Below are 12118 nucleotides of genomic sequence, written 5' to 3' on the forward strand. Positions count from 1 at the left end.
AAAGCATTTGACTCTTTATAAAGTATTCGATGCTAAATCTTATACTAAATATATACGTTATTTAAAGTTTAGCAAAAAAACTTTTTTATGTTTAATCAAACTTCTAACTGCTTTTTACTAAGTTATCTGCTATGATAGCCTTAATTTTCTTATTATTGCATTTATTATTATTTGATATTTGTAAGAGATTTATGATTATCTTAGTCTTTAAGACAGTTTTAATTATAGTGGCTTTTATTCTGCATTTAGATATGAGCGCTCTCGTTTTCGTTTGAGTTATCTTTATCGAATTAAATTAAATTATTATCAATTACATTAACTGTTTGTATGTTATCAGGGCTTTATTGCAAAGAAACATTCTTGTTATTGATCATTTTATTTCTTTCATCTAGTATATCATTATTATATAAAGCTGTCATTTATATTCCTTCATTTACAGCTTTTAATTTGTTAGTTTTTGCATCAGTAAATGATTTCAAGTGCTATTAAGAGCTAGTAAAAATACTATTCTCAGGAGTGTGATTAGTTTTGTTATTTGTTACACTCTATGTAAAATTTATATTATTAGCATTCTTGGAGTTCAAAACAAAATTATTTTGTTCACCAGCTTTCAAACGCTGTTAACTATTTTCTTATGATTCATCTTCTTTCTTATTTGAATTTTAGTCATTGTTAAGAAGAATACCTCTAGCATTCAAAATTGTATTAAATTAAAATTATTGACTGGGCTGATATAGCTAAGGTTAAGTATTAAGACTTGATTATCCATTATTCTAACTATTATTTAAATTATTTTAACTCTTTTTCTAAGAATTAGAACGTGAGCTATTCCTCATTTCTTTTTAAGAAAAAAATTTATTTTAATATTATTTACAAATTCATACTATATTTAAAACATAAATATTAGTAAATAAAACATATCTTACTGATTTCAGTGTTTTCGCAATTTGTAGTAGAGTGTTTGTATTCATCTCTTTGTTTTTTTATTCCTAAATTTTTTTAAATATCAATAATGCTACGTTCTTATTCCTGATCATCATACTACTATCATAGTATATAAAAATGTTTATAAGTTATTTTATTTTAATCATTTTGAATAAATAAATAAATCATTAAATCAGTTAAATATTACATCATATTTATGATTATAGTAGACCTGGTTTTTTAGCTTAACCATACTAGGGACATATACCCTGCATACAACATTCAGCAAATTAATAAGCTTTGAACGTCTATTTAAAAATTATTAATAATAGAAACAAAATCAATTATATTAATTAAGTAATAGATATAAAATATCTCTCAAAGAAAATGCTCTAAATAAAATAGAAGAATTAGTTAAATAAAATTAAATTAGAAGAAAATGTTTGAAATAATGAAAGATAAAAGTTAAAACAATTTTTTTAATTACCTAGTAAAAGGATTTTAGCTTTAAATTTTCCAGATTTTTCTGATGTATTCATGAGTAGTGAAATTTGTAAAAACCAAAAGATTATGGAAAGTGAATAGTCCAACAATGAAAATTGAAAACTTTTTGAAATAGTATATATAAATAGATATTTTGAAGAAGCTTGGTAGATTAAATTACTAAGAAAGTATAGATGATTAATACAAGAGAGACTGGATATTCCTTGGCTGCTTTGCTAAAATTTTCGACCTTTTTATTATTTATTTGGTATTTTTATAAATCAAAGTAATCTATAAAAAGTATTACTTCTGAATCTCTTAGAACTAAAAGCTAAATATTCTATATTACAACTGTAAAGCAAAGAGCACTTAGGTTTAAAAGGTACAAATAGAAATACCTATTTAAATTAAATTGATATTATTAATATAATTATACTTTTAGTATATTATACCTATAATTTCTTTTTCCAACACAAGTTCCTAACCAGGGACAGTGGTGATCAAATCTTTCAACACAATTGTCACATAATGGACAATGGGATGTTCTTGGAGGTCTCCAAATAGCACCTATAAAAATTAATAATTTAAAGTATTTAGCTTAGCTAGTATTTATTTGATTATCTAATTAAAAGTTAGATACAAAATAATCTATATAATATTTTTGATTTAACTAATTTAATTTTGAATGATTTTTTTTAAATTTAATAATCAGTGATAGTTTTTTAGTGTCAATAGCTAACAATTTTTACATATTTATTTACAAAAACTTAAATGAAATAATTTTACAAGTAGTGCAAAATTTAAGTTTCAAAAAGTGAGTCTTATTAGGCATTAAGCTGAGGAGATATTTATATTAATAATCACCCGTTTTCATTATAGGTTTTATAGGTATATCTAAGCATTCTTTATCAACTTCATGTTTACATGTCTATATAATTTTGATAAAAAAGAGTAAAACAATAACATTTAGTCTTAAATTTTAGAATAATTTAATTCAGCCATTAATATCGTTTTTTCAAAAGCTTGTTTTTAATAAAAATGCTATTTACTATTCTTGGAATGATTCCTGGGTCGGTGAGATTCACGCAAAACATAAATATGTTACTAAAAAAATGAAAAAAGCACAAAAAGAATATGCCAGCATCTAAACCTTAGCTATGAAGATACTATATTATTTAAAATAGAAATCATTTATTTTAATATATAAACTTTGAAGAGTTTTTTGCAAGTAAAGCTATATTAATTGCTCTAAAACCTTTTAAAAGATTAAAAATCAATTAAGTAGGCATTATTGAATTTATTATCGAGGTAAATAATCCAAAAATAATTTACAGGCACTGAAAAAATATAGTTTAACACCATTGGCAAATTGGTCAAGAAGAAGGAAGCCCAAAATTTTTTATTTTCAGATCTAATTTTAATAATAAAAATAATATAAAATGAAATAAAGCATTTAATTTAAATTCTATTTGAAAAAAAGAAAGTTAATGCATATTGTAAATTTTAAAAGCTTGATTGAATGATTTACCCTGAAAATATTGCTCCTTTCATAAAAACTTTATTGCTTGTCTGCCAAAACATATAGAATCTTTATATTGTCTATTCAAACTAATTAGGTTCATCATTATGCTTTTTTTCATCATTTGCTTTTTAATCAAATTTAATCTAAATATCTTAATTTCTTATTCCTTCCATTTTATTTGCTTTTTATTCTTTTCAATCAAAATCGATTATTAACCTTTCGTATTTATTTGATTAAAAAAAAAATCTCTTTTTTGATTTTCTTTTAAATTTGCTTTAAAATTAATTAAATTATTATTTCAATTATAAGCTCTCCTTTCACTTATCAACGATTATGGTTTTCACAAGCAATCAATCTTGCGTAGATCGTTCTATCTTTATAAACAAACAATAATCAGCCTCTATAACACTCATTTTTAATCTTTTCTTTTTCATGCTTATCTATCTAATAATCATTACATTCATTGTAGTTTAAATTATAATTTTTGCTTTCTCAATCAATTTTTCCATAGTTTTTTTATTAATGGATTATATCTAGTGCATTTTTGACAAATTTTTATCAGTATTTTTTCTAAAAAAATCATAAAAAAATTTTAAGTTTTTTTTTTCTTCCTTTGCTTAGAGAAAAAATAATCTAGATTTCTACAGAACAAATAAATTAAATTTATATTTATCTATTACAGGATTTATAAATATTTTAATGTAAATGTAAAAATAATTCACTGATCTCTTATTTAATAACTATTCAAAAATTAGATCCAGCGATATTTTATTTTTTATTAAATAAATATATCTAAAAAATCAATAATTAGAATTTAAATTCTTTCAGTTTCTAAACAAGTTATGTTAAAGCACCTATTTATAACAACAATTAGACTTAAAACAATACTTTATTTCTATAATAAAAATTGTTTGGCTGAGTTAATTTTGTTTAAAAAGATAATAAAATTTAGCAAAAAAAAAATGATGTGAAAATTGTTTTATAAATTAGTTTAGAATTAATTCATTCTAATGAAATTTTAATATTAAAATTAAACAAATTTTTATAATTTATTTTAAGATTTTTTTATTGCATTTTATAGAACATAAACATAAAACTCGAAAATTGTGTGTAATTTTGAAAAAAAATGTATTGATTTAAAAATAATTTTATATTTATTTATATATATTTTGTAAAATAAAATTTATTTGTTCTTATATTTTTATAAAAAGCTAATTTAAATGATTTTGTAAAAAAGAAAAAATTGAAAATATTTATTTTAGTTATTATATTCAAAATTGATATTTGTTATTATTTATTTATTGTTTTGAATTTTAATTATTGATGACTTAATAATTTTGCTACTTTGTTATCATTTATTGATTTGCCTTTAAAATTATTAAAATAATTTTATTTTATTTTTGTTTAAACTCATTGATTATTATCTTTTGACATTAATTAGTTCAAGTATTCTATTAATATGCTTGTTTGGACTGGCTTTTAGATATAGTAGTCAGCTCCTGCACTTAAAAATTGATTTTTATCTCTTTCACCACCTCCAGTAACACCAATTATATGGTGTTTTTGTAAATATTATTTATTTTATTCATATTATCTAATTCTTTGAATAAAATCATATCCACTCATCACTGGCATGCTGCCATCAACAAATACTATTTTGTAATATGATTCAGGTTTTTTTTCTATCAAATCTAATGCTTCTTGACCATTTGTTGCATAATCAAATTAAAAATGATAGTTTTGAGATATATTTTTAAGTAACTAGGAAAAAATTACAAAGTGAACATACTCATCATCAATAATCAAAGCATTTGTAGTATTTGATTGTTAATTTTACAGAGATATTTTTTAAGATTGATATATTGAATCGTTAAACTCCTCACTTACTTCTCCCAAAACTGGAACAATGTAATTTTGATATTATTAAGTACTTTTAATGATAGATTGGCTAAATTACTATGTAATAATATTATTTAACTTTTACTATGAATTTTAAATATTAAAATTATTTTAGTTAATTGCGTTTGAGAAGTTTTAAATTTAGTTATTTCTATTTGTATTGCTAAGGTTTAGTGTGGCTGATTTAATGTTGCTTCTTTAAGGAGTAATTTGGGTATTTTGATTTGAATTAATAAAATTTTTCTTTGAATTTATTGGAGTTTAGCTTGTATAAAATTTGCTTAAGTGATTTAAAGGAGTGAAAGCTGAATAGGAATTGATATTTGTAAAATTGTTATTAGATGGAGAATTATTATTGTAGAACTCACTATTAGTTGGAGAATTGTTGTATTAGTTATGTTTTTCATTAATCTAATTGTTTGATGATTTTGGGGAATAATTCTATTCAGCTTAATATGATTATTATCTCATAATTTTTTACCTAGCTTTATTCTCAAATGTTGGTTTTTTATGTATAATTTCAATATTGTTGTTTTGTAATTTTTGAAATTAAGCATCATATCCATTATTATCTGAACTTTGAAGGGTCTAAATAGCATAAACTGTATCTTAATTTTTATGGCTTGATTCGTGGTTTAGTAAGTTATCCTACTAATTTTGCTCACCTTAAATGTTATTTGTAATTATTTAAATAGATGGTATATGATTTTAGCTTGGGTTATTAGTTGATATTAAACCTGTATTTTACGAGGAGTTAACTTGAGTAGAAAGACAATCGTGATTATTATTAGTAACATGCAAAAAATTAAAATTACTTATTCTGGGAGCTAACTTATTATTGCCATTGGTGTGGTTATTATTATCAATATTTAAAAGAGTTTAATTTTCTATTTATTCTTGCTTTAAGCTGTTACTCTACTTTCCTGAAGAATGTATGTGGGCTTCTGAATGATTATTAATCCCAAAATCTCCTTATGATGGAAGTGAAAGCTAAGTGAATAAATTAGTTGAGGAAATTGGTTGCTTAGTTTTAACAAGTTAAACAACTGGCTCCTATTCTTAATAATCCTTTATAACACAGCTAGAGTCTTGCTTATCATTAATTTTTATTTGATTTATTCTTTTATGAGGTGTATTTACTTCTTTTTATGGCTTTTTATAGTCTAAATCTAAACCTACAGGATCTTCTTCTTTATTAGCCACTTTGAAGACTGTCGCTTTGCTGATCTTAGGAGAGTCATTTTTCCAATTTATCATAGGGCATTTTTAACTTCGTTCTGTATTATGCTCAATTAATAGAGCTTCACAAGATTATTTTTAAGGAGAAGAATAAATGGTCATCTTCTTATCTCTCATATTGAAAAGGATAGTATTTTTCATTTCATTTTCTGATAAAGTTGTATTCTTTCTAATTATTTAATTTAAAATCATATTAATGTAAAATATTATAATCAATTACCTTTTAGGACACGGTTAAGGTTTATCATTTATATTTCTGTAAAAGTCAAAGCAAATTTTAGAGCCAATATTTTGTTAAGTCTTTAATCCTATTCTCTATTAAGAAGGTCCTAATTGTCTGACTAAAGTCTTACAGATAATTAGACCCAAGCCTACACCTATGGAAAAAAAATAATATCAATTATTTGTATGAAGTGAAATAAATGTGAAGCTCATATTTAAATTTCATAAACTTCATAAATAAATAAATAAAACTAATAATAAATTGACTATTTTGCTTTTAAAGGATGAAAAATATAAGTAATATTCTTATACCTTGAGTTTTAAGGCCTTCTGTATGATTAAAAGTCTGAAAAGGTTTAAATATTTAATCAACATATTACTAAGGAATTCCTACTCCAGTATCTGTAATTGAAATGTGTATGACATTTCTGTCGTTTGGGTTTGATTTAAATTTTATATGAATCGACCCTTTTACAGTGAATTTCAAACTGTTTGCAATCAAGTTATTGAATATCTAAACAAGTCTGCTAGGATCAGAAACAATATCTAACTCTTAAAGAAACGGATCAATAGTATATTTAAGTTCTATATTTCTTGATTAGGCATGGAGTTTGAATAGTTAGAAAATTTACTTGATTAAATCTGAAAGTCTGAATATTTCTATGTTTAACCTCAAACTTCCTTTGTTTAGTGCTGAGTAATCTAAAATATCTTTGATTATATTCATCATTTATTTTACACTTACGCTCACTAATTCTAATTATTCAGAGATATTTGTATTATCTTATCTTAATTTCATGCTCTCCACAGAGCAGATTATATTATTTAGAGGTGTTTTTAAATCGTGAGTAGCTATAGCCAGAATTTAATCCTTATATTAGTATTGCTACTTGTTTTATTCATTTACTACTTTCTCTGTTATATCATTTAAAATTATCATAAAGGATTTGTCCTAATCATCCCATTCACACTCAATAATTTTTGCTTCAAAATACTTTTCCTTATAGCTTAGCTAATTATATGTTTTAAGGACTTGGTTTTTAAAGAAATTATGACTCTTTCTCTAAGTTTTAATAAAAAAAGAAATTAAATAAAATAAAATTCAATGATATTTCTTAATAAATGCGATATTAATTTTTTGTTAATTGAAACACAAATAAAAATTTTAATTCAGTAAATTTTAAGTATTTTTATGCTGATCTATCTACTTGTTAATTTTAATTTAATTAATTTGAAGTAACTAAGAAATTCAAGCTTACATTACATCTACCATCGCAAAAAATCAAATTTACAAATAAAATTTTACCTCAAACTCACTAGCCAAGCTATTAATTAAATCCACTAAATTTTTGTAGAGCGAAATATTTTAATTATCCTTAATTTCTTCCATCAATGTCTGTAATTCATTTTAATAAAATTGAGGTGGATTTTGAGTAATGTTAAAAGTATTGTAAAATTGTTTATTAGCATCTTTGAATTGAAAGAAAGAGCTATGATCAATCTGCATTCCATTTTCATTAGTGAAGTGATTTTGGAAGTAAGGATTGAATTTAAATTGATCATTTTCTTTATTTAGCTAATCTATTTCAATATTAACTTTTTCTTCTTTTTGAATAATATTTTCTTCATCTTTTGTTGGCATAGCAAATACGCTATTACTATTTGCCTATATTTTATTGCGGTCTGTTATCAATTACGAATTCTCTTTACCACTAACCATATCAGCTTTTTTACATTCTTCTGATAGCTTTTACTTTTACTTTTCTTCAGGTTCAATTTAAAGCTGATTAATTTGATTATTTTACATGTGCAGTTGGATATTTTCTCTACTTGAAGTTTTATTATGATTTACTTAAGGGGTTTCTTCAATTTAATTTTATGTTACATTTATTAATTTAATATCATTCATTTCTAGCAATTGACCATGAGTTGTTATATTTTTTTATCTGTTGGAAGGCTACTAATTGTTTTGTATAGATGCTTATATCAAATTATATTGATTTTCATCTTGCATTTATGGAAATGGTTGTGTTAAATTTTCTTTTTCTTTTGGATTTTCTCTAGATGCTTACATATGATCTAGCTTATTATTTATCATATCTCCTTATTTATAGTGCCTTTCATATTCTTAAGCATTTTAATTAATTGTTTATTAGTCATTTATTTACTTAGGTATACCTAGGATAATAATAGGTGTGGGTATTGTATTTTTCCAAATATCTTTCCACTCAGAAAGTAAATTATTTTGCCAATAATTGATAAAAAATTTCTACCTCCTATTTTTTTCTGTGAGATAGATAATAATAGTGTAAATGATTAAAAGGATTAGCATTTAAGTATAAAACTAAGGGATAGAAAAGATTCCAGACTTAGACTAATCGCATAAAGATATGATCCATTAGATAATAGCCTTTTCGTACCAAGTAAATATGTAAGATTGTATGAGCATCATTACTATTATCAAAGAAATACCAGTGTTAGTACAAATAATAGGATATACAAAAGAAGAAGGTCCTTAGGCTCTAGGAGAAGGTACATCTTCATTGATCATTGGTATGATATCGAATATAAAATACAGAAAAAAATGCAAGATTTACAAATAAATAAATTATCTTTTGACTTAATAAGAGTGGATAAACTTGAATATAAAAGAGATGTTTATTAGAGTAAAAACAATCTAAGCAATCAGATTCAGGTATGAAGTTTTCTAACTTATATCAAGAAAATGAATATAAATTAAAACTAATATGAGCAACGATACGCTGACGATGCATTCTGTGTAAACAGGCCATTTAGATCTCTGAATGCTATCATACAATTACTAAATTTGAGTATCTTCGAAAGACAATGTTAAGGGAGATATATGAATATGTTTCAATATTTCTTCATCATTCTTGTCCATAATATTGCTCATTAAAAAAAATATAGGTGATATGGTTGTCAGACTTATCGAAGTTTGGTGAGTCAGACTAAAAATACGTTTATTATATTACCTATTTGAAAAAAACTGCTACTTTTAAACAAAATAAGATAATACTACTGCTACTTTATTTTCTGTTAATTAATGTTAATTAAAATTGTAGATGTGTTTTTGGAGCTGACTCACTTTAGATTATTATAATATTTACTTAGCAATCAGTTCCCCACATTATTTTTTATTAAGAGATTTCTATCCACTTGATTATATTGTTATCTTTTCTTTTCTGAGTGAACATTTTCACAATCTTCTAAATAACTTTATGATAAACTGCTTTTTGTATTCTAAAAAATCTGCTTTCACTCAATTACTTTTCTTTTTAATAATACAATTTTTTTTATTTCATCTTTCGTTCTCTTTTTAACTATTCTTTCTTTTTTTTAAAACTTTATTAAACCTTATTTGTTTATTATTATTTAAGATAACTCATGTTAAATACTATAAATCCTCTTAGTTTATTGCTTGAATATTGCTTTTTTTCTTTCTTTATTTTTATTAAAATCTCTCATCTAATTTTTTTTTTCTTTTTAGCTACTGCTAATATTCTTTAAGTAATCAATTTTCTTGCTATAATTTTAAATCCTCCTTTACCTTACTTTAAAAATAATTAAATAAACGTGCTAGATATCACATACAATAATTAAATATCAAAATATCTGAATTAGACTTTTACTAAAATGAAATGAAGTTTCAAAAAATGTAAATTAAATCCTTACTTTCATTAAATTCATATCTGTTTTATGCATTTATTCAAAATTTAATTTTAATGATATCAAGCAATCAATCCACCTAAATTAAAGTAAAAAATACTCTATTATTTTTAAGTAAATATAAATTAAAGAATTTGATTTAACTTGAGTTTTATTTGATTTTGCTTTTTATAAAAGAAAGATATGTAATAAAGGCAGCTTATTTCGTTTTAATTACAATGAACAATTTTCAATAAAGAAGCTATTTTTTTCGAATACTTAAGCAATCATTTTTATAAATATTAAATATATGTTTGTCTATTTAACAAATTATAACAATAGAAAGCGATTGAGTTTAGTTTAAAATTTAAAAATAAAAGATTTTTTTGAAAGTCTACTCTAATAATTTAAGATTTGATTTTATATAAATTTTATATTTTTTAAAATTATTGTGAATAAAATAGAATTTTAGGTATTTTAAACTGGAATCTCAGTCATGTTTATTAGTATTATTTTATTTTTGATAAGAAAATACGAAAATGCTTTAAAAATTTTATATAAACTTAAATATTTTTCATTAATTTCTGGATTATATTTTGCACAAAATCTAAAATAGATACAGACCGTATTTATAAAGATGATTCAAGCTTTAAGTTCGATTTAAATAGATATATTTTGTTATTTTGTTGTAGATAAAAATAAATAAATTATATATATATTTGTTATAAGTATTATAAAAATCAATAAAGTTATATAAATATTAAACTGAATAGTTTTTTAACTTTATAAATAATTCAGCAATTCTTTTTATGATAGCATTTTGCCATAAAATTTTTTGTATTTTCCCACTTTTTGTTTTCTCTATCAAAAGATTTAGCAGATTCTATAAATTAAAATAAAAATTTTATTAGAATAGACTTTGATTACACAATTTCAAATACTATAAAATTTCTTTGTGTACATCATTATTATTTGTTTTAATTGATCTAAACATTTTTTTTCTATATCAATAGCACCAGCTTAGACTTTGAATCCTATCAATCTAAAATTTGATTTCAAATTATAAATAACTAAAACAGAAAGTAAATTTCTTGTTCTTAATGAGAAAAAGATGATATAACTTTATATTTTTTTGTTTTGGGTATATCCTTAATACCTAAATATAAAAAAACTATTTAATATGATTATTTCGTTTTAAAATTAATGATTGATTATAAACTCATAAAAAAAAAATAAAAAAAATGAATGTTATTTTATACTTTCTTTACTTTTAAGTTAAGTTTCCATCAATAAATATTACAAAAAAAGTGTATTTTTTAATAAAATTAGCTCTAAAAGAGAAAATAAATAGTAAAATATAAATTTTATTAATTTATTTGAGGTTTTAAACTCTTTAAAAAATACTTAAATAATTACATAGATTTAAAATTAATAAATATTCACTAATACTTTAATGTTTTCAAGCTAAAATAATAATTTAAAATAAAAAACTAGTATCAATTCTAAATTATTTAATTTTTATATGTTATTCAAATAAACACTTAAATAATTAGATCCAATTTAGTGGTAAAAAATATAAAATTTGTTCAATTTTAGCTCAAAAATGTGAAATTAGCTCAATAATTTATGTTTTTTCACTTTATGAAGGGGATTATTATTAATAAATAGCACCTTAATTTTTTTTTAATTTTAATATTTAAAGGTTTTTAACTATAAGTTTTGGCTAATTTAGATTATGCGTTAATATTTTAAAGAAAGCTCATTAACTATTAAGAATTTAATTTGGATATTGTAATGACGATGATATATATCATCAAGGTTATCTTATTTTATAATAATTAATTTAATTTCTAAAAAAATTTTAGAATAATATTTAATATCAAGATCTTTCTTTGTGTTTACTCATGATTAAACTCTTTAAAAAATTTCATTAACTAACTTAAAATTTAAATAATATTAATAATTTAATTATTAATTAAATCCAAAATTTATACATCTTCAATCTTTGATCACCTAATCACTTTAAATTCTGTATTAAGTACAAATTTTAAGATAATGGAATAAAAAATTAAAATTGTGCCTTATCAATTTTTAATAAGTGATTTGTGCAATTAAAAAACTAAATCTTACTTTTAATACTAATTACTTGAGATCAAATTATAT

The 12118-nt window shown here is 22.2% G+C and overlaps 3 protein-coding genes across 3 annotated transcripts; all 3 read right to left on the reverse strand. All coding sequences in view use genetic code 6, as the record gives it.

The window, feature by feature from the left end:
- Positions 1-95: 95 nt before the first annotated feature.
- On the reverse strand, positions 96-3102 carry TTHERM_00320510 (DHHC zinc finger protein; the record flags this gene model as incomplete). The annotated part of the gene is made up of 11 exons (XM_001012950.3): positions 96-838; positions 927-1044; positions 1133-1232; positions 1412-1530; positions 1589-1657; positions 1715-1805; positions 1860-1974; positions 2194-2335; positions 2457-2573; positions 2740-2818; positions 2936-3102. The coding sequence occupies 11 exons, from the start codon at positions 3100-3102 to the stop codon at positions 96-98; spliced, it is 1860 nt and encodes a 619-aa protein (XP_001012950.2).
- Positions 3103-4339: 1237 nt separating this feature from the next.
- On the reverse strand, positions 4340-9203 carry TTHERM_00320520 (ATPase, histidine kinase-, DNA gyrase B; the record flags this gene model as incomplete). The annotated part of the gene is made up of 4 exons (XM_001012951.2): positions 4340-6236; positions 6288-6444; positions 6602-7352; positions 7596-9203. 4 exons carry the CDS (start codon positions 9201-9203, stop codon positions 4340-4342), a joined length of 4413 nt encoding a protein of 1470 aa, XP_001012951.2.
- A 221-nt stretch (positions 9204-9424) lies between these two features.
- Positions 9425-10246, reverse strand: TTHERM_00320530 (hypothetical protein; the record flags this gene model as incomplete). Its single annotated transcript, XM_001012952.1, has 2 exons — positions 9425-9524; positions 10194-10246. The coding sequence occupies 2 exons, from the start codon at positions 10244-10246 to the stop codon at positions 9425-9427; spliced, it is 153 nt and encodes a 50-aa protein (XP_001012952.1).
- Positions 10247-12118: the final 1872 nt, after the last annotated feature.

The sequence above is a fragment of the Tetrahymena thermophila genome (assembly GCF_000189635.1).
Source record: "Tetrahymena thermophila SB210 genomic scaffold scf_8254691, whole genome shotgun sequence".
Taxonomy (NCBI): Eukaryota; Ciliophora; class Oligohymenophorea; order Hymenostomatida; family Tetrahymenidae; genus Tetrahymena; species Tetrahymena thermophila.